Consider the following 22,973-nt stretch of genomic DNA (forward strand, 5'->3'; position numbering starts at 1 on the left):
GCCATGCCCCGGGAAGGTCCCAGGGTCGGGGTGGCAGGGGGCTTTGGGGCTCTGGCTGTCCTCCTCGGTCCCGTGAATCTTCCCTTTACATGGTCTCAAATTTGTCCTCAGTGCCAACCCCTCAACTCAGGATCCATAACTCCCCTACCTCTGTTACCAAGTGCCACCTGCTCCGAGGTACCAACTCCCAGAAATGCCCCCACCTCCAAAGTCCCTTTGGTAGGTTCCTCCTCCCAAAATGTACTTCCCTATTCAGAAACCTTCGTTATTTCTATCCCTCAAAGCCATCAGCCCCTCTCTTGCCAGACTCCCACCCCTCCTTCATCTCGAGGACTGGGTTGGATCCTGCCGCTCTTGAGAAATAAATCTGCCTGGGATATTGCAGCCTCTGGAGATGCCCAGCTTTCACCACATTTCTATCTGTGATCCATGGTCACGTACTAAGCACTGCTCCCATGCCAGGCTCCGTGCAGGATACGGCCTCTGCCCTCCTGGCCTAACAGTGGGGAGCAGATGTAGCACAGAGGGGCAGCAGGTGAGTCTGTGGAAATGGTCCCCCCCAGGGGCTCTGGGAGGGGAGCGGGCCTAGAGGCCCAGATCACTCAGCTGGGTATAGTCAGCAGGGCTGTTTGATCTGGGAGGTCCAAGAGTTTGGTTTGGTTTTGCTGGGAAGCGACTGCTGGCGGAGGCAGCAAGAGATTTTGTGTAGGAGGGTGAGGAGAGAGGCAAAAGCAAAGGCTGGACAGGGAAGGTGACACTAGATCACAGAGGGGAGTCACACTCAAGCTCAGAGTTGTGGGGGTTTTCAGCAGAGGAGGAGGGACGTGGTCAGAAGTGGTTTTGAGGAATGTCACCAGTGAGGGAGTGGGAGAAAGAGGCAAGAGGCCAGCACACCAGAGAGGGGCCTGTGGCGACTGTGTGGGGGAGGAGGTGAGGACTGGCCTGAGCAGTGGGAATGGCATTTCTGTGATGGAAGTGACAAGACTGGAGAGCAACAGCATGTGGTGGATAAAGGAGAGAAAAGAAAGATCCCCTAGTTTCAAGGAGTATCTGAAAATACAGGAGGGATGGAGTCCCCCCGTCACTCTGTCCCTACCTCTCCAGAGAGGTTGGACACCCGCCTTCTGATATTAGTTTTTTGGTTTTGAAATAAGCAGGAACCACTCCCCTTACTGGGCAGAGTTCCTCTTGGGGAGAGGGCCTCCGCAAGCTCTCAGGTCTCCCCTTAGGTCTCAGGGCTGCCAGCCGGCTGCAGGAGGTGAGGCTACAGAGTCCCAAGGCTGCTTGTGAGGCTGGCCCCAGGGGAGATCTGAACTCACGGTGGCATCCATGGCCCACGATCAGGAGCAAGGCACAACTCAAGGTTTCATCTCTCTGAGCCTCAGCCTCCTCTTAGAGAATATGACTGCAAAGAGCTACAGCTTGTACCCTAAGTCTCAGGCGGACATGGCTTGGTCAGAGGTTGGGTCACCTGACACAGGCTCTCAGAACACCCTACACGTTCCTTCAGGACAAGAGCTGACACTGAACATTGTTAACGGCGGGCCAGGTGTCGTTCCAAGTGTTACCCTCTCATCACCACATTTCAATCCTCCCAACCACCTTTGGGGAGCGGGGTCATTGGTATTTGCATCACAGAGATGGGGAGAGTGAGGCAAAGAGAGGTTAAATACCCTGACGAAAATCAAGGCAGATTTGGGAGAGTCTAACTTCAGCTAGTCTGGTTCTGAAGCCCACATTTTATAGATCACATTATGCCTCCACTGTCACTAGTCACTTACATAAACATCTGTTTCAAGTCTACTGGGGCTTCAGGCAAGATCGTGCCGCATGAGGGCAGAGCCTGGCACCAAGTGAAAGCTCAGTACAAACTGGTGGGTGGGTGGCAAGGAGCAGCGCTGCTTGAGCTGAGCCAGTCCTCCACACCCACACCACTCAGAGGCCCCGGGGAGACAGAGACGTTGCCACCGCCCCTGTACCTTATTACACAGCCAGTCCTCATTGATCTTGGGCTTGGGGTCGCTGTAGTGCATGGACACCTTCTGGCCCAGGATGTTGAGGGAGTGCTGCGGGGAAAAGCAGAGCACAGTGAGGCCTAGGCAGCAGTGCCCCACGCACCGTCTCAGCACAGGAGAAGAGAGTGAGCGAGCCCTTCAGCTGGATGGATGAGGGACAGGGAACGGAGGGAGGTCGGAGAACTGACGAGGGAAGAAGGAAGGGAAGGAGGGAGGGAAAGCGCCACAGCCCTCGGGCGCAGCTGTTTGCTGCCTTTCCGGGCACGCGCACGCACACGTGAACACACGCCACCAGGCACACAGTGCTCGGCTGCCCGAAGCTTGCCGGACAGCGGGGGAAACCCCCACTCGGCCCTGACACTGCTAGGCCACACCCAGGGCCAGCACTACACAGGCTACACTTGGGATGAGGGGGGACGGGGAGGGGAGGGGAGGGAGAGGAGGGGAGAGAAAGAGAGAAAGAGAGAGCGCACGCGCACTAGTGCTGGAGAAGGGGAAAAAGAAAGAGCCATATTTAAAAGATGGACGGTCCTGCTGTGAGGCTGTCTTCCCGTGGCTGGCTGGGTCCTGGGCCCATGGCACTAGCCTGTGGACCGGCAGAGATGGCCCCAGGGCCGCCCCTGCTGAGCCTCCCTTCCACCACATCGCCCCTTCCTCCCCTGAGGCTTTCCTTCAGTGCCCCACACCAGTGAGCTGGGCTCTGGGTGCGCGAGCAGAAGCTTTGGGTCTCTGAAGGTCCCAAAGCTGCTGGGTTGGGAGCCCGTGCCAGGCTGGGGGAGCAGGCTCCCCTCCCTTCCGGACAGCACGGCTCCTCGCTGAGAGGGCAGGCCTGTCCCTAGCGGAGTGGGGCAAGTGGTGACTCCTGTGGGGACTAGGTGCAGTGGGAGGGGTGGGGTGACCGAAGTGAGTCCTGGTGAATGAAACCATCACTCCTGACTGGTACTTTCGATCAACAGAGCAGTGCTGGCCTGTCCCATGGAAATCAAAGGACCAAACTCACATGCAGGGACAGAGCTGGCAAAACAGGACTTGCTAGTTAGTGTGCCAACAGCTAAGTTCCCCAATGGCTGGACTTCCAGCAGTGCCCAAGAGTGGAACAGAGTCCTGGCTCTGCCTGACCCCAGAGCAGGGCGGTCCCCCGGGGAGTGGGAACTTAGGTGGAAGAACCCCACCCCCACCCCACCCCCAAGGCAGCCCTTTCTCTGAAAGCTCAGCCAGGAGAGGAAGAGAGGCAGAGCTAGTGCCTGGCCAGTGGGAAGGGCCAGTGGTGAGTGTGGGTTCCTGATGGGAAGCCCAGTGGGTAGCGAGAGATGGGAAGAGGAGATAGTGAGGGTCAGGAAGGGGGAGAGAGGGGGGTGGGGGGATGGGACACAGGGCCACAGGGCAGGGAACTGTGTCCGTAAGAATCAGGCGATGGGGAGCGCTCGATTACAAAGTAGTATTTGTTTGGGGGGGGGGTTCAAGTGCGGCAAAGCAACCTGATTGGCTTCCATCCATCGTGTAGCGTCCTGGAAGTGACTAAACTCGACGAAGGCGAAGCCCCGGCTCTGACCTGGAGACAGCATTCAGATACAGACGCAGTGGGTTAGTCAACAGCTTTGGACACACGGCGTTCCCGGGGGCGGGACCCGAGGGGAGAGGACTGGGGGGCAGAGAGGGAAGTGGGGAGAGGAAAAAGGAAGAAAGGGAGAGAGAGAAGCAAAGAAAGACCAGGGTGTGGGAGGCAAGGTAGATGGTCGGGAGGGGCAGGAAAGAGGGAAGCGGGAGGGAAGAAAACAGAGCTGGAGAGGGGTTGGGGGCAGGGGATACACACACGCCAGCTGGGAAGAAAGACACAGAGATGGGGCTCAGGCACACCTGCCCGGACAGCCTGGGGTGACAGAGATGGAGAGAAGGAGCTGGGAGGGAAAGGGTACAAGGAGACGTCTCCAGAGAAGGAAGGAGGACAGATGGGCAGGCAGCTGGCTTCACATGGGCCAGAATAAATAACCAAATGGTGGGGCCCAGCACAAGGCCAGGGCAGCCCAGGAGGGGTCCTGTAACAGGTGTTTAATCAAAGGAGCAAAAGAGAAGCTGGGCCAGGCTGCTCGGGGAGGCTGGGAAGGCTCTAGGCCCAACAGGAACCGGAGGGAGTTAGGGACACAAGGTCACCTCAGCCTCACCACAGTCCAGGGAAGGTTGGCCTCACCAGGGAGCCACCTCAGGGCCAAGCTGGGAAGATTACAGCCACCTACAGTCCAAGTCCTCCAAGACAGCAGGAGAATGGGGGCCAGGATCGTCCAGGTAGATCTTAAAGAATCAGCAGGTGCCTGGGAGAAGCGCCCAGGGCCACAGAGAGGGCTGCACCTGGGACAGCGCCTCAGGGAGACCAGAATCCTGTCAGCTTGGCTGGGGTACAGCAGAGCAAGACCTACATGCTATGAAGAGAGACTCCAGGCCTGGCCAGGGCTGGGAAAAGGATCCAGGGCTTGATACCAGGGGAAAGTAGCTCCTTCTTTGGAGGTGCACACACAGGGAGGGCTTAGACACGGCGGGACTTGAGGGGCATGCTTGATCTCCGAAAGATTAACCATTAGGATGCACAGGAGGATGGAATGGTATAATTAAAGAGAGACAGAGACAGAGACAGAGACAGAGACAGAGACAGAGACAGAGAGAGACGGAGAGAGAGAGAGAGAGAGAGAGAGAGAGAGAGCGCAAGTGAGCACAGCGTGAAGACAACAAGCAAACAGAAAGAGAAACCACTCTTCGGGAAATAAACACATAGTTGGCATTTTGGAAATTAACACCCTTGGACAAGAGCCATCCCCTGCCTCCCCTCCTGGGACACATGGGTGGGGGCCGTGTCAGACCTCTTTCTGGTCAGAGGCTGTTACCAGAAAAATGTGGGGGAGAGCAAGGGGCAGGGAAAGGAGAAGAAAGGGGAGGGAAGGGAGGCTACTGGGGGGACGGGGCTACCATCTCAGATACTCAGAGTCCCAAAGAGGAGGTTCCCCGGAGCCTGGCCCTGGCCCTGCCCCCGGGGAGCACTCAGCTCATCTCAGAGCTGCACCCCCTCCCTGACAGCCTCGCACAAGAGGCTACTGGCCGGAGCTGTGAGGAGAGTGGGATGAGGGGGAGAGAAGAAGAGGGTACCCCCAAGCTGCCCATTCCCAGCTGTGGCAGGAAGGCAGGGTAGGGAGGGTGAGGGAAAAGGCAGAGGCAGGAGGGAGACTCGGAGGCTGAGGCTGGCCAGTGGAAGAGGAAGGTACTAGAACAAAAGCTCACCTGAGGATTTGTTCCGCATCAGCCGGACCTCCCGTGCTTGGACGCCGTGGGACTGCAGCTGGCCACGGATCTGTACGGGGAGATACGGATTGGAGCAAGCTCAGCACGAGGGGGCTACTGGGTACCTGAGGCTGGCTGGAGGCCTCCAGGACCCCAGAGGGTCATAGGGGATGTGCACACACTGTCTCCTCTCCCTCTCTCAGGGCTTTCCCCCAAGTGACCACAGCCCCAGCCCCACACCAGTACCCAGTCTCAGCTTTCAGCCCCAGACTTGCAGAGTGAGTCAAATGAAAAAAGGGGCATGGTGCAAGGTGAAGCATGGCAGCATAATGACCCTCAGGGATGGAGAACAGCAAGAGAGCAAGCGAGCCAGCAGCTCAAGAATGGTGGGCAGGGGTGGTCTGACAACAGGCTTGGTGCAGCCACAGAGCAAGGAAAGCTGGCAAGCAATTCTGGCCCTTTGCAAAGGGACTGCCCTCCGGCTTGCATCAAGAGAGACCCATGACAAAAAGTACGAAACTGGGAAGGACTGGGGTCTGAGCAAACCCCAAACATGTGTGCTAGACCATAAATGGAGCAGTAACTTGGGGTGGAAACCAAAAGGCATGGCCGTGGGATTTGGAAAGCTTCCTGGATGACCTAAGCCAGAGGGAAGCTGCAGATGCAATTTGGGATTTGGACCAGGCGAGGCAGAGTCTCTAGGCCAGTGGTGCCTCTCGCAAGCGATTGGGAGCCTGTGCTGGGCATTCTTGGGCAGCAGCCTTAAGGCCTCTGGGCCTGTTTCCTCATCAGGTTCAACAACAGAAGGGAAATTAAACATACACATACAAGGATGAAAAAGAAAGACACAGAGGAGCAGATCAGAACTGCTAACACTCAGGGAGAGCTCAGGAAACAGCTAGAATGTGGGCTCTGGGGTTCAGCTGTCCAGGTTCAGACCCCAACTCTGCTGTGCCACTCACCGGCTGTGGGACCTGAGGCAAACTGCTTCACTGCTGGGGGCCTGGCTTCCTCATCCGTAGAATGAAAATACAAAAGTACCTTCCCTACAGGGTGGCTGTGCAGATTAAATCAGACCTGACATGTGGCCCACCCTGTGATAAATCCTCCACAGATGTCAGCACTCAGTTACCGTCTGACCCTGAACAGTGGAGGTGGGCCAGACCTGAAAGCTCTCAAGCACACAGGTGGGGTTTTCTCTGTGACAACATAGGCAGCCAGCAGGTTTCAGAGGAGAGATGAGCAGAGAATTCACGGGCAGTGGGGAGGAGGCGGAGAACTGGGGAGGCTAGTGAGGAGGCTGTTCTAGTGGCCCACTTGGGGTTTTCCTGCTCTCTAGGAGAGGTCTGCACGAGAAGGGAGGAGGATCGGAGGGAACGTCACACAGGAAAACAGGGTGGGAAGGCTGCAGCAGCAATGAAGTCAAAGGAGAACCCAAGGCTCTGTGGTCGTGCCAGTGAGGAGATCTGATGCTGCTGGCAAAAGAGGGTGGAGGGCGGGGAATGAGAATAAAACCTCAGAAAATCCCACGGGGAACCACCCCACCCCCCAGGCCGCAGGGTCTCCACAACATCTCTGTCACCAGAAATATCTGGCACTGGGACTGGTGAGCATCTGGCCTTTGATGGACATTTGCAGAATGGATGGATGGCCAGTGGAACGTGCAGAAGGAATGCTCTGTTCCCTCCCCCACCCACCACCACAGCCCCTGGGCCAAGTCAGCCTATCCAACGCTCCTCCCTTCCAGACTAGGAGACAACAAGGCCTATCCGGGGGATGGATCAGTGCTGGCGGACAGAAGCTAGCGGGGATAAGGCATGAAAAGTGCTGAGGTTGTGGGTAAGGGAGAAGCTGAGGGCCCTGGAGGAGACCCAGCCTGGCCTCCTGCTCTGCCACCTGCCCAGGGACACGGGGGGCACGTACGTCATCCTCAGTGGCTGCCTGTGGCAGCATCCTCAGCATGACGATGTTACTGGCCTTAGGCTCCGGCTAAAGGCTTGGGGCAGGCAATGTGGGCAGGCCCTGGACTGCAACCCTTCTGGGGTTGGAGATTCTCCCCAGGATGCTTTTGGGGGCTGCTTTGGTGGGGAGTGGGGAGAGGCCGGTGGCGGTATTGGTGTGGGAGAGGAACTCCCACAGACAGGTGACCAGACACCATTTAAAACCTCCTTGGGAAGAGACCATTTGGGGTTGGCACACTAAACCCTGCTCTGTTTCTCCCCCCTCCTCCCTCGCCAGCTCAGCTAGCATGTGCACAATTTTTCCCTGTGCCATGGAAGGCCACACCTCGCTTAAGATTCCCAGCCTGGGCCCTGCCACCAAGTCGTGGGTTTAGGAATAGCTTAAGACCTCAGCCAGAGCCAGCCAGCAGGGCCTGGCAAAGGTGTGAGGGCTACAGCGCTGCCTTCCGGTCCCTGATCCTCTGCCTGGCCAGTCCTCCATCACCACCAGGCTCTCTCCTAACAGGGTGTGGTCACTGGATTCCTGGGCGTTGCCCAAACCATCCTTTCAGGACTAAGCAAGCCAGGCCTGGGTCCACACCCTACTGCCCTCACGGAGGCCAGATAACTCAGCACTCCACTCTTCCTGGTCCACCCAGGGCCCAGCCAGTGCCCTGGAGACATCCAGGCACAGCTCACAGCTGCCATCAAGGAAGCTTGGTTGCCCACCACAGGGGTCTTTCCATTGGACCCGCCAGAGGGTGGCCGGCAGCCCACAGAGCTGTCTGCTTGTGTGGACCACGGCCCTGACGCCCCCTCAACCTGGGCTTCCCATAAGGCAAGGCTGCTGCTTCCCGTCAGATGGGGGCTCCCTGATGGTGAACATCATGCCTCCCCACTCAGGCCAGGGCTAACTATACAACATGGAAATGGCTAGCTTCTGAGCTCAAAGGAGAGGCCTGAGGGGACTTCCCCTTCTGTCTAGAGGCTCTGCCACCACTGGGAATGCCCACGGTCAGCCCCCCAGAGCTGCTTTGCTTGGTGATATCCAAGTGATATCCAAGTGCCCTCCCAACCCTAGATGCCGGGTCCCCAAATTGGCTGGGAGCAGGCAGTATAGGGCTTGCAGTGAACCCCGAACAACAGGGAAGAAGGGAGACAGGTGGTGGCCAGGGGCCCTCAGAAGTATAGAGCCAAGCACGTGGAAGTTAGGGAGACCCAACTTGGGAGAGGAGCCCTCAGAGAGGGGAGTGGGGACAGACCCTCCAGGTGAGGCAAAGCCACCGAGCACAGTCTGAAGGCATGGGAGCTGAGAGCTACCTGCACACGGTGCTACAGCCAGACAGAGGCCCTGCAGGAGCTAGCCCTCCCCTGCCCTCACCTCTGCACTCTGCTCTTCGGACGAGTCATCATAGTCGTGCTTGCCCTCCTGGCTGCCATACTCGCGGGGATATGAGCGGTAGTCCATGTCCCGGTAGTCGTGATCCCGGCTGCGGTTCTCCCCACCATCATCCTGTGAACGATCGGCGGCTCCGTAACGGCCAGTCCTGTCTCCACGACCCCCTCTGGGGAAAGAAGGATGGGGAGGGAAGAGAGGGCAGTCCTTTCTGAAAGGTGCAAGAGGTGAGAGTGACCCCACCCACCCCCTCCCCCTAGACCCTCAGCCCCACCCCCTGACAGGGATCCCTACATGCTGACCCCGTGGGGCCAACTGACTCCCACCTCTCCCTCAAATTCAACCCACTTCTCTCCTTCCCTTCCCCACCTCTCCATTCCCTCACTGGGCTCTTAGATGTGGAACCCCGACTGGTCTCCTCACCTCCACCCAGGCCTCCCCTAGTTTACTCTCTATACCCCAAATGTGAGTGAGGGTTTCACAAGGCAAAGTCAATCAAGCCCAACCATATTGCTCCTTACAAAACACCAAAATGCTCACCAAGGTCCTACAAGGTCTGCAGGGTCCTGCGGGATGAGGTCCCTGCTGACCTCTTTCCTTCCACCTCATCGTGCACTGCGCTACCCTGCCCCCCTGTTCCACAGTCATCTTGCTAGCCTGGCAGCTGTCTGTTTGCACGTATGTATATATGTATGTATTTATTTTGTGTGGGCTTTTCTCTGGCTGCGGCGAGCGGAGGCTACTCTTTGTTGCGGTATGCAGGCTTCTCATTCTATGTATGTATTTATTTATTTCGCGTGGGCTTTTCTCTGGCTGCGGCAAGCGGAAGCTACTCTTTGTTGTGGTACACGGGCTTCTCATTGTATGTATGTATGTATTTATTTATTTCGCGTGGGCTTTTCTCTGGTTGCGGCGAGCAGAGGCTACTCTTCGTTGTGGTACGCGGGCTTCTCATTGTATGTAGTTATGTATTTATTTATTTTGCGTGGGCTTTTCTCTGCTTGCGGCGAGCGGAGGCTACTCTTCGTTGAGGTACGCAGGCTTCTCATTGTGTGTATGTATGTATTTATTTCGCGTGAGCTTTTCTCTGGTTGCGGCGAGCGGAGGCTACTCTTCGTTGCGGTACGTGGGCTTCTCATTGTATGTATGTATGTATGTATTTATTTCGCGTGGGCTTTTCTCTGGTTGCGGCGAGCAGGGGCTACTCTTTGTTGTGGTGCGCAGGCTTCTCATTGCGGTGGCTTCTCTTGTTGCGGAGCACGGGCTCTAGGCATGCGGGCTTCAGCAATATGGGCTCGGTAGTCGTGGCTCGTGGGCTCTAGAGCACAGGCTCAGTATTTGTGGCACATGGGCTTAGCTGCTCCGCAGCATGTGGGATCTTCCTGGACCAGGGCTCAAACCCGTGTCCCCTGCATTGGCAGGCGGATTCTTAACCACTGCACCACCAGCGAAGCCCCTGGCAGCTGTTTTGTTAAAATTTCTCCTACTGCAATAACTGTAAAATAATTATCTCAACATTGATTTAATGTGCATTTCTTCGATGATTTAAAAAATTACTAGACTGGCTTCCCTGGTGGCGCAGTGGTTGAGAGTCCACCTGCTGATGCAGGGGATGCGAGTTCGTGCCCCGGTCCGGGAAGATCCCGCGTGCTGCGGAGTGGCTAGGCCCGTGAGCCATGGCCGCTAAGCCTGCGCGTCCAGAGCCTGTGCTCCGCAACGGGAGAGGCTACAACAGTGATAGGCCCGCGTACCGCAAAAAAAAAAAAAAAAATTACTAGACTGAGTTTTGGGAGATGAGGGAACCACCTGTTCGGTTCACTGCCCTATTCCCCAAAGCTTAGCTTAGTGCCTAATACTCAGCAGGTGCCCAATAATTATTCTTTGATAAAATAATGACTCTAAAGAGCACTGAGGAACCACTGGAGCACCAGGAAACTCCCTCTAAAAGTATTCTAAAAGCAACCAATACATATCTACTTAAAACAAGACAAAAATGGACATCACCATAGACTACTACTAGCAGGATCCCAATCCTGGTCAGAAATGATACTAGAATATCCATTATCCACACCATTATTAACGTTATTCTAAGATACTCGCTATTAAACAATTAAACAAAGGAAAAAAAAGATTAAAAGCTGGAAAGGAAAAGGTAAAATTACCATTACTTGTAGATGATATGAGGATGTATCTGCCTAAGCCTAAGAGAATCAACTGAGAAATGATTATAAATAATAAGATAAATCAGTAAAGATGCTGGGTTCAAAATTAATAAACAGAAATAAATATTGTGCTTGTATTCAGAGAGCCACTGTTTAGAAATAGGAAGATCCCAAGGATCACTGCATCAAAAAGGTTAAATACCTAGACATGTGCAAGATCTTATGACTATACTTCACACATATAAGCCAGGATACATTTGAAATGGGTCAAAGATTTAAATGGAAGAAATGAAACCATAGAGGAAAAGAAGAATAAAACACGAGATAGTTTTTTGATAATCTTGAAATGGGGAAAACTATGACCCAAATCCAGAAGCCACAGAAGAAAAGACTATTAAATCTGACTACATAAAAATAAAACATTTCTGCTTGGAAAAAACAAAAACCATCACAAGCCAAGTCAAGACAAACAATGAACAGGGAAAAGATAAGGGATAAAGAAAAAGGGAACTGAATTCACAGAAAATAATACAGCTGACCTTTGAACAATGCGGGGGTTATGGGCACTGACCCTCTGCTCAGTTGAAAATCCGAGTATAACATATAGTCAGGCCTCTGTATCTGTGGTTCCTCCACATGCTCAGATTCAACCAACCATGGATCCTGTAGCATTGTAGTATTTACTATTGAAAAGAATCTGTGTATCAGTGGACCTATGCAGTTCAAACCTGTGTTTTTCAAGGGTCAACTGTACAGATGGTTTATATTTGAAAAGATGCTCTATCTCACTCATAATGAAAGATGAAAATTAAAACTATACTGGGTAGGTCATTTTTATAACACTTAAAATTTATTTTTGTACATTTTTCCTAAATCATTTTTACTGTGATAAAATATATATAACAAGAACTTTACCATTTTTTAAAATAAATTGTTTTATTTATTTACTATTTTTGGCTGTGCTGGGTCTTCGTTGCTGCACGCGGGCTTTCTCTATTGTGGTGAGTGGGAGCTACTCTTCATTGCGGTGCACGGGCTTCTCTTGTAGCGGAGCGCAGGCTCTAGAGTGCGTGGGCTTCAGTAGATGTGGCACGTGGGCTCTAGAGCGCAGGCTCAGTAGTTGTGGTGCACAGGCTTAGTTGCTCTGCGGCATGTGGGATCTTCCCAGACCAGAGCTCGAACCCGTGTCCCCTGCATTGGCAGGCGGATTCTTAACCACTGCACCACCAGGGAGGCCCAAGGACTTTACCATTTTAAAGTGTACAACTCAGTGGCACAAAGTACACTCAAAATGTTGTACAGTCATCACCACTATCTATTTCTAGAACCTTTTCATCACCCCAAACAGAAACTCTGTACTCTAATTAAACAATAATTCCCCACACCACCTGGCACCCTCTACTCTACTTTCTGTCTCTATGAGTTTGCCTATTCTAGGTACCTCATATAAGTGGACTCATATAACATTTGTCCCTTTGTGTCTGGCTTATCTCACTTAGCAGAATGTTTTCAAGGTTCAGGTTGTAGAATGCATCAGAATTTCATTTCTTTTTATGGCCATATATGTATGTATGGTATATGCTACCTCTCTTGATGGACACCTGGGTTGTTTCCACCTACTGGTTGTTTTGGATATTGTGAATAATGCTGCTATGAACACTGGTGTACAGGTATCTGTTTGAGTCCCTGCTTTCAGTTCTTTTGGGTACACACCCAGGAGTGGAATTGCTGAATCCTATGGTAACTGATTTTTTGAGGAACTGCCAAACAGTGTTCCATAGCAGCTGTACCATTATACATTCCTACCAGCAATGCACAAAGCTTCCAATTTCTCCACATCCTCATTAACACTTGTTATTTTGCATTTTTCATGTGCTTATTGGCCAATTATACATCTTCTTTGGAGAAATGTCTATTCAAGTCTTTTGCCCATTTTTGAATTAGGTTTTTCTGTTGCTCTTGTAGGAGTTCTTTATATATCCTGGGTGTAATCCCTTATCAGATATATGATTTGCAAACACATTCTCCCATTCTGTGGGATGTCTTTTCATTCTTTTTTTTTTTTTTTTTCATTCTTTTGAATAGCATTCTTTGATGTATAAAAGTTTCTAATTTGATAAAGTCAAACTTATTTTTAAGAAATGATAATTTTGGGCTTCCCTGGTGGCACAGTGGTTGAGAGTCCGCCTGCCGATGCAGGGGACACGGGTTCGTGCCCCGGTCTGGGAAGATCCCACGTGCCGCGGAGCGGCTGGGCCCGTGAGCCACGGCCGCTGAGCCTGCGCATCCGGAGCCTGTGCTCCGCAATGGGAGAGGCCACAACAGTGAGAGGCCCGCGTACCACAAAAAAAAAAAAAAAGAAATGATAATTTTAGATTTACAGAAAAGTTCAAAGATAATACAATTCTCATATACTTTTCACCCAGTTTCTCCTAATGTGAAGAGAACCATGGTACATTTGCCAGAACTAAAAAGTTAACTAAACTGTAGACTTCATTAGCATTTCACCAGTTTTTCCACTACTATCCCCTTTCTGTTCCAGGATCTAATCCAAGATACCACATTGCATTTAGTCATCATGCCCCCTTAGTCTCCTCTGGCCTGTGAAAGTTTCTTAGTCTTGCCTTGTTTTTTTATGACCTTGACACAATTTTGAAGCATACTGGTCAGTTATGGTTTTTTGAAGAATACAATAGAGGTGCCCTTCTGATCACATCAGATCTCAGGGGCATGCTATCAATGTGACTTACCACTGGTGACACTGAACTTGATCATCTGGTTATGGTGGGGTCTGCCCGGTTTCTCCGCTGTAAAGTTTCTTTTTCTCTTACACTCTATTCTTTAGAAGCGAGTCACTAAGATCAGCCCACACTCAAGAGGAGGAAAATTAAGCTCTACTTCTTAGAGTGGGGAGTATCTACATATATTATTTGGAATTCTTCTGTAAGGAAGATCTGTGATCGAATGTTTTTAACTCAACAAGTCTGCAGAAGTCCAAATGTTTGACAACAAACTGTTGGCAAGGCTGTATGGGAAATAGGCACTCTCATATTGGTAGTAGGAGTGAAAATGGAACGATCCTCATGGAGGAGAATTTGTCAATAGCTGGCAAAACTAAAAATCTATATACTCTCTGACCCCCAATTCTCCTTCTGGGAATTTAATGTACTGATACACTTGCACATATACAGAAACAGTATTCTCAATGCAACACTGTTTATAACAGCAAAGGACAAGAAACAACTTAGAGAAGAGTCAGGAAAATTCTGTTTAAAAAAAGACTAATGATGGAGAGAGGAACCCCACCAAATATTAAAACATATTATAAAGGTGGAGCAATTGAAACACAAATGGACAGATCGGTAAAATCAGAGTTCATAGTACACAAACACACATATGGAAATTTAGAATCAGGCAAAGGTTGCAATTCAAATGAACAAGGAGAAAATGGATTAGTCAATAAATACTAGTTGTGATAACTGTCTAGCTCAGGAATTGGTAAACCACAGCCAGGGGGCCAAAATCAGTCACCTAAATAAAGTTTTCTTGAACACAGCTATACCCGTTCATTTACATATTGTCTGTGGTTGCTTTCCGCAGACCGGTTGTGACAGACTGTATGGTCTTCGATGCCAAAAAATATTTACTATCAGGTCCTTTACAGAAAAAGTTTGTTGACCTTTAAGAAAATAAAGTTGTTTATCTACCTCATTTCTTACACCAAGTAAATTCTAGATGGATCAAAAATTTAAGTCCCATAATAGACACCTTAAAAATATTAGAAAGAAAATGTAAGAAAAAACTGATTACCTCAAAAATGGGGAAGACCTTTATAAGTAAGGCAAAACCCATAAGTCATAAAATTTAAAAAAAAGATAAATCTGGCTTCATAAAAAATTTTAAATATCTAGAGTATAAAAAATACCATAAACAAATAAACATGTGATAAAACAAATATGATAAAATGTTAATGGTAGAATCCAGTGGATGGATATAGAGGTGTTCACTGTAAAATTCTTTCAACTTTGCTGTATGCTTGAAATTTCACAATAAAATACTGGAAACCCCCCCAAAAGCTAAAAGGTAATTCACAAATGGGAAAAATAAAATGTTTCCAGACATTTCAGTTGGTTTGCAATTTTTCAAAATTGTTCATTCATTTATTCATTCAACAAATAGTAATGTAACATTTGCTATGTGTCAGGTGCTATTCTAGGTGCTGAGGATACTGCTGTGAACAAAATGAAGTCTCTGTCCTTGTGAGCTTGGCTTAGAACCCAAATTGTTTCCTTAATGATAAATGCCTAGACAAGAAGTGGCTGGTGTGAGAGATATGAGTATTTTTTAGGTTTTTGATATGAACAATGTTTTTCATTGTTGCTTAATGTAGGTATTCCTCAATATTTGTACTCTAGTTATCAGAATCTAAGAACTGAACAGATTTGGGGACTTCCCTGGTGGTGCAGTGGTTAAGAATCTGCCTGTCAATGCAGGGGACACGGGTTCGAGCCCTGGTCCAGGAAGATCCCACATGCCGCAGAGCAACTAAGCCTATGCGCCACAACTACTAAGCCCGTGTGCCACAACTACTGAAGCCCGCGCACCTAGAGCCGGTGCTCCTCAACGAGAGAAGCCACTGCAATGAGAATCCCACACACCGCAACGAAGAGTAGCCCCCGCTCGCCACAACTAGAGAAAGCCCCCGCATAGCAACAAAGACCCAACACAGCCAAAAAAAAAAAAAGAACAAAAAACAAAATAAAAACCAAAAAAACTGAATAGAGTTGAATAAATGCTCAGATGAAATCCTTAACTGACACCCAGCATCTAAACCAAATAAATTTGGATACTGAACTCTTGCTGTCTAAACTCAGGAAAGGAAAAGATTTGGATAGTAAGGGATACTTTTCATTGGCCACAGAGCACTTTGACTAAATACCTTCCAAAGGTAGTCCCCATTCATAATACATTTCTAGGAAGCTGGACTGAATCATAATATAAGAGGATCTCCACAAAATGAGTATATTTCTGGAAAACATAAAATGCCATAATTGGCAGAAGTAGACAAAATGATAATCAAAAACCCAGGCCCCTTTAAAGGTGAGTTTTACCAAACTTTCAAGGGACAGATAAGTCTTATATGAGTTCCTCCAATAAGCAGAGAAATAGCAAAAGATGCCCAATTCATGTCATGAGGCCACCTTGATTCAATGCCAGATAAATACCAGAAAAGGAATTATAGGACCCCATCACTGATGGACACGGATGCAAATATCCTAAATAAAACAATTATCTAATTAAATGTAACAGTGTTTTAAAAGTATACACAACATTATTTAAATAATTTTTCTTCCAAAAATTCATTAGTAAACATTAGAAAAACACAAATTGAGAAACATCTACAAAACAACCAACATGTACTCTTTAAACATCAAGTTCATAAAAGACAAAGACTGAATAACTATTCCAGATTAAAGGAGACTAAAAAACAAAGTAGCTCAATGTGATGTGTGATCTTGGATTGGATACTGGATTAGGGAAAAACAGCTATAAAAGACATTTTTGGAAGAACTGATGACATCTCAATATAGACTTTAAGACAGAAGTATTGTATCAATGTTAAATTTCTTGATATTGATAAGCATCCTGTGATTATGAAAGAGAAAGCGGGACAAACATGCTGTAGTACTTACCGGTCATGTCTGCCACTAACTCAAATGAGTCAGAAAAAAATGTTATGTATAGAAAGTGGAGGAGGGGTAGAGGGAAGGGAGAAGGAAGAGGGGAAGGGAGAGGGGAGGGGAGAAAAGGGAGAGGGGAGAAAAAAGAGGGGGAAGGAGGAAGGAGTAGGCTTGTAGGTAGGTATAGCGAATGTGGCAAAATGTTTACAATTAGTGTTCTGGGTAGAGGATTAAGGGAGTTCGTTGTACTTGCAATTTTTTTTTGTAAATCTGAGGTTTTTTTCAAAATGAGAAGTTATAAACATACACATACATACCATGATCAAAGAGGGTATATCTCAATAATATCAAGGATGCAATTGAATGCAATTTATGAAGTTGATGGACAAAAGGAGGGAAAAAAGCATGTAATTATGAAGTTCAATACTCATTTCTGTTCAGTCTTAGCAAACTAAAACTAGAGAATTTTCTTGATTTATTGAAGACTATTCTAAAAGCCTGCAGTACACATCACACTTGATGGCTAAGCAAAAGGGGCTGCCTATCAGGCCTGGACTGACTGTCTGTCTGCAGATGTCCTTTATGGGAAAGAAAATAAACTATATTGTTTAAGTCATTAGTCTTTGGATTTTCAGTTACAACCTACCAAAATGAATCTATACTTGTGACTCTTAACTAAAATGAATCTTAATCAGCATCACAGATACTATTTAACATGGTATCAAAAGTTATGGTCAGTGCTATAAGTGAGGAAAAAGAAATAAGAAAAGCCAGGATTGGTTTGTATACAACATGGCTAACTACTTAGAAAGACCATCAAAGTCAACAATGAATGAGTAGAAATAACAATGGAACACAGCAGAGATAAGATAACTTAAAAAAACCAACAGCTTTCCTCTACCCCAGTAAATACCAGCTTGGAAAATAAAAAGACAAGATGCGAATAAAAACTACTAAAGCATCTAGGAATTACTTTAACAAACAATACACGACCAGATTAAACTTAAAAGCTTTTGCACAGCAAAGAAAACTATCAACAAAACAAAACTACTGACTGAATGGAAGAAAATATTTGCAAATGATATGACCAATAAGGGGTTAATATCCAAAATATATAAACAGCTCATACAACTCAATATCAAACAAACAAACAGAAACAAACAAACCCAACTTCAAAATGGACAGAAGGGGCTTCCCTGGTGGCGCAGTGGTTGAGAGTCCACCTGCCGATGCAGGGGACACGGGTTCGTGCCCCGCAACGGGAGAGGCCACAACAGTGAGAGGCCCGCGTACCGCAAAAAAAAAAAGAAAAAAAGAAGACAGAATTGAATTATTGCAACAATGTTTCTTTCTCCAGCATAAGATTCCCTCTTGAATTCCACTTTTGCCTGTTGTCAGCAACATTCCGTTAAAAAGGTATCAAGAGAGCTACCGCTTTGTGCAATTCAGACATAGCCTGTGCTCCGCAACGTGAGAGGCCACAACAGTGAGAGGCCCGCGTACCGCAAAAGAAAAAAAAAAAAAAAAAAAGGGACAGAAGACCTGATAGACATTTTTCCAAAGAAGACATACAGATGGCCAAGAGGCACCTGAAAAGATGTTCAACATCGTTAATCATCAGAGAAATGCAAATTAAAACCACAATGAGGTATCACCTCACACCTGTCAGAATGGCTATCATCAAAAAGAACACTGACAACAAATGTTGGTGAGGATGTTGAGAAAAGGGGACCCTCGTACACTGTTGGTAGGAATGTAAACTGGTGCAGCGACTGTGGAAAACAGTATGTATGAAGGCATCTCAAAAAACTAAAAACAGTCTACTCCTGGGTCTGTATCTGAAAAAAATGCAAACACTAATTCAAAAAGATACATGTACCCCAATGTTCACAGCAGCATTATTTACAACTGCCAAGATATGGAAGCAACTTAAGTGTGCATCAACAGATAAATGGCTAAAGAACATGTGGTACATATATACAATGGAATACTACTCAGCCATAAAGAAGAATGAAATTTTGCCATTTGCAACATGGATGGACTTGGAGGGTATTAATGCTAAATGAAGTAAGTCAGAGAAAGATAAATTCTGTATATCACTTATATGTGGAATCTAAAACTTAAAACAAACTAATGACTATAACAAAACAGAAACAAATTCACAGATTAGAGAACTAGTGGTTACCAGTGGGGAAAAGGAAGAGGGGAGGGACAAGATAGGGGTAGGGCATTAAGAGGTACAAACTACTATGTATAAAATAAATAAGCTATAAGGATATATTGTACAACGTAGGGAATATAGCCAGTATTTTATAATAACTATGAATGGAATATATAATCTTTAAAAACTGTATCACTATACTGCACACCTGAAACCTACATAATATTATACACCAACTATACATCAATTTTGAAAAAAAGGAATACCAAAGACCTGTATTTTGGTTTATTCAGATTTTTATGTCCTTTAAACGAATTTTATAGATCTTTGTGACCTGTTTCAGAGGATGAGATGACTACTTACAAAGCTGACAATTCTCCCCAAATTAATATATAAATTCAGTGCAATCTCAATCAAAATTCTTGAACTTTTTGAAGGACTTGATAAGTTTTTTATATAAAGCTCCAAAATGACTAAATCAACTTTGAAAAATAAGAGCAAAGTAGGACCTATTAAGATATTCTATAAGGCCACAGTAAGAAAAACAGTAGGGTTCTACACCAGAATAACAAATAGACCAATGAAACAAATCAGATCACTCAAGACAGATCCATGTACATGAGGAAACTTAAAATGAGATGAGGTACTGCAAATCAATAAAGCAAGAATGGAATATCTGGGGGGCTGTACTGGGAAAACTGCCCACTATATGGAGGAAAATAAAACCAGAACCTACATTATAACATATTCAAAAGTGGCCTCTAGATGGATTTAAAGATGTGAATGCAAAAGGTAAAACTATAGAGTGAGAACAATCTTTGTGATCCAGAGATAGGAATAGAGAAGATTCTGAAAGGAAAGGTTATAGGACAAAAAGTGATGAATTTCAGCACACCAAAATTAAAAACAGGTATCCATCCTTGAGGGAATCATTAAGTAAAAGGCAGTAGGCACACCCCATGGTGTCTCTGGGACCAACTAGAAGCAAAGCACTAACATACACATGGCAATACAGACAGATCTTAAGAATGCAGGGCTGAGTAATACAAAGTCCAGGAAACAGAATGAAGACTGTAATACTCTGCCATTTGTGTAAATTGAAAACACACACACTCGAAACAACACCACATATTTTAGAAGGATACGTTTCAAACACAACAGAGCAGCTGCCTACAGCTATGGGTATTGGAAATAAAAAAGGAAAAAATAAATATGGCAAGAGAAGGTCTTGTACCAACCTATGATAGAAATGTACCTTGAACTGGAAAAGTATGATTAACTCAAACCTCTGCACTTGAGGTCCTTTAAAAGCCAAAAGAAAGCTAGTGGCTTTATTTGGTAATAAAGTCTCAGGCAAGTATCTTACCTACTCAAACTCAGAAACTGCCACAGAGCTCTTCCAGTGAATACCATCCAAAATCGAATGCCTTTCAAAAGACATTCTGAAATAAAGTCAAGGCTGAATAACACTAGAGAATGACCACACCTCAAGTTTGGGCTCATCACTTTTCAGAAAACAAAATATTATAATTCTATATTTTTGAAAAGGTGGTGGTAGCAGAAACCCTTTGTAAGACATTAAAAAAATTATTTCCTCCCTGACTTTTCATAAATCTACTGACTCTTAATAGAGGCTCTCTGGGACAATTAGGTCTACTTTCCTATACAATCTTTAAATGTCAGGAATAAATCACCTTCGTTAGAATCAAGCAAGGTGATCCACCAGTACGGTAAGGGTATGGCCCAGGATCTCTGTATTTCACCAAGTGTCCCAAGTGTTTCTTGTTCGTACCAGAGTTTAAAAATAACTGTATAAGAGTGTCCCATTCCAAGACAAGTATCACAGCAGCTTCAGCCCACCCTGTCCCTGAATCCTAAATCTTAAAAATGCAGTGCTGAGTAATACTATCTGACCTGGCTTGCCCCATACATTTTCTGGGCAAATTCCTGACTCTGAAGGCATCACTCCTCTTCATCCCTCAAACCCAAAGCTACAGCCTACACCTCTCTCCTGAGAATCCACAGCACTTACAACCCACCCACTGCCCATCTGTCATGCACCTCTGCCTCTCCTCCTGCAGTGGCTGTCCACACCTTGGTGAATGGCACCATATACCTATCTGGGTCATCCAAACTGGAAACCTAGGCATCAGTCTCCATTCCTCCCTTTCTCTGGATCCCTTCCCACTCTGCAACCAAACATGGCACCTATCAAGCTGTTTTGTAATGATCTGTAAACTGTGTGGTCTCCCTTGTGAGACCCTAAGTAAGGAGAAGGCTACAATCTTATTTGTCTCAATTCACCAATGCACTCCCAGAGCCTAGCACAGGTCCTGGCTCACAAGTGCCAAGGTAAATGTCTGCTGAAAAGAAACCAATTATCTGCTGTGCTGTTTTTTTTGTTGTTGTTTTTTTCTGCACAAAAGCCCCCTCCCAGCACTTTCCTGGATCAACTCTCACACAGGGACAAGCCTAGATTTCTTGGCAAAGGTGGGAGCAGGTAACTCACCGTCTTTCATACTCCATGTCCTGATAGGGCCTGCGGGGGCTGCTGGGGCCCCTCCTCAGCCGCTGGCTCCGTTTCACTTCCCAGCCACCCCCACTGCTGCCACCATGATCTGCCAGCCTGGGTGATGCCTCCTGCAGGGACTCTGGAGAGAGCAGAAGGAAGAAAGGGGTCACGGCAGTTGGGGCAGAGAGGGCCTCCTTGAGAAACGCTTATTGCGAAGGCTTTCTGCTGTCCCTGAGCCCAGCGACGCTGTTTCCCAACTCCTAGAGCTCCTGTGGACCAGAGCAGGAAGGCAGTCCCTATTTGGCCTGCTGCTTCGTTTCCCTACAAACGTGAGGCTAGAGCCGGCCGCCCTAGAAACAGCATGGCCTTCAGCAGACAGCATCTTGCAGAGACCCGGTGGTGCCACCAATTCTGTGATCAGGGCTTTGCCACCTGAGACTGGTAGACAAGTCAAGCCCGGAGCTACCTGCCCAGGGGGCTCTAAGTGCTGGATGACTTGTCTGAGATCAGGCACATTAGGCATGGAGGCGAGACTTCACAACGGGAGTCCCAGGCACCCACCAGGCTTCTTCCATGAGCCCTCAGGTGCCATTTCATCCTCCCAAGAAGATGCTGGCTGCCCACTATGAGACAGCAGGAGACCACGAAAGGCTCAGGGGGTGAAGGGTAACTTGGCAATGAGACAGCTGCCGCCTCCCTAGGCTCCCGGCTAACACAGTTTTGGCCCTCACAGGGCAACTGGCTCAGCCCTGAGCCCTGTCTCTTATGCACAGCCAGGTCCCCCAAGGCGGCTCCCTCCCCAGGGCTCTGGGCCCAAGTTAGTCAGAGGTAAAAAGGAGCCCTTTTGGAGCCTGTTTTGAACCACTGTTACTCTGCTGGGATGGAAGGGCAGCCCCTTCCCGCAACCCTCAGGGCTGCGGTGAGAACGAAGGAAGGCCTGAAAGCCATGTGACCGGGCCAGGGGTCACCACGAAGTATCCCAGAATCTTCAGGCCCCACCCTCTAAACAAGAATCAGGCAAAGTCAGGCGTTAACAGCACCTGCCCAACACTAGGTTGCCACCACACCTTTCCTCCTTGTATACACTCACACCAATTTTCTCTTCCTCTTCAAGCCACAGGGAACCAGAGTTACCTGCTCCCAGATGGGTAAGAGAATCACAACCAGGGGCCCCAGTGGATGAGAGCCAGAGACAAAACCCTCAGTAGATCTGGCAAAGGGGCCAGAGTCATACATACACTGGTATCCAAAACAGATAGGGACCAAAGTCACAGACTCGAGCCCCAAATAACTACGGGCCAAAATCACAGACAGGAAATCACAAACAACACGGGCCACAATCACACACTGAGGCCCCCTTTCACAGGATGAGCGTCAGAGTAATAGATACGAAGCCCCCTCCCCAAAAAAAAGACGGGGAAATAAGTCTTACACACGTTCCTTGCACTCCCCGCCCCCACCCAGTAAGTGGATTAGGGCCAATCGTAAGAAGACTTTCTATGGATAAGGACCCCTCCCCATGGATAAGGACCAGGGTTACAGACACACACTCCGAGGATAGAGACCCGAGTCATACCGACGTTCTCCCTCCTCCCCCACCCAAGAATAAGGACCAGAGCCACAAAACACTTCCCCATGGGTAGGTAAGTACCAAAGTCACACAGGATTGCAGAGAGCACACTTCTATGAATAAAAAGCAAAGTCGCAGACATCCGCCTCCCACGGATAAAGTTCGGCGTCGCAGACACAGTGAGCCACAGTAGCCCACTCCCATTCGTCCCTCCCTTCCCCCAACCCGCGTGCACCCATCCAGTGTCCCAATCGCGCACGCGCCTCTGC

The 22,973-nt window shown here is 48.0% G+C and overlaps 1 protein-coding gene across 6 annotated transcripts in view; it reads right to left on the reverse strand.

Moving 5' to 3' along the window:
- The window catches only part of RBM10 (RNA binding motif protein 10), a 27,523-nt gene extending 6,254 nt beyond the window's left edge, over positions 1–21,269 (reverse strand). For 3 of the 6 annotated variants that reach the window (XM_024749590.1, XM_024749591.1, XM_024749589.1), the window contains exons 1-5: positions 21,132–21,269; positions 8,604–8,787; positions 5,283–5,352; positions 3,494–3,567; positions 1,980–2,066 (exon numbers count right to left, since the gene is read on the reverse strand). In XM_024749590.1, the coding sequence (XP_024605358.1) occupies positions 1,980–2,066; positions 3,494–3,567; positions 5,283–5,352; positions 8,604–8,787; positions 21,132–21,148 (432 nt within the window). In that variant the 5' untranslated portion in view covers positions 21,149–21,269. Of the gene's footprint in view, positions 1–1,979; positions 2,067–3,493; positions 3,568–5,282; positions 5,353–7,205; positions 7,264–8,603; positions 8,788–21,131 lie in introns of those variants that run through there. The other 3 variants (XM_024749592.1, XM_024749594.1, XM_024749593.1) reach the window with 3 other exon arrangements.
- Positions 21,270–22,973: the final 1,704 nt, after the last annotated feature.

This window comes from Neophocaena asiaeorientalis, unplaced genomic scaffold, assembly GCF_003031525.2.
Source record: "Neophocaena asiaeorientalis asiaeorientalis breed wild unplaced genomic scaffold, Neophocaena_asiaeorientalis_V1.1 scaffold1052, whole genome shotgun sequence".
Classification (NCBI taxonomy): Eukaryota; Metazoa; Chordata; class Mammalia; order Artiodactyla; family Phocoenidae; genus Neophocaena; species Neophocaena asiaeorientalis.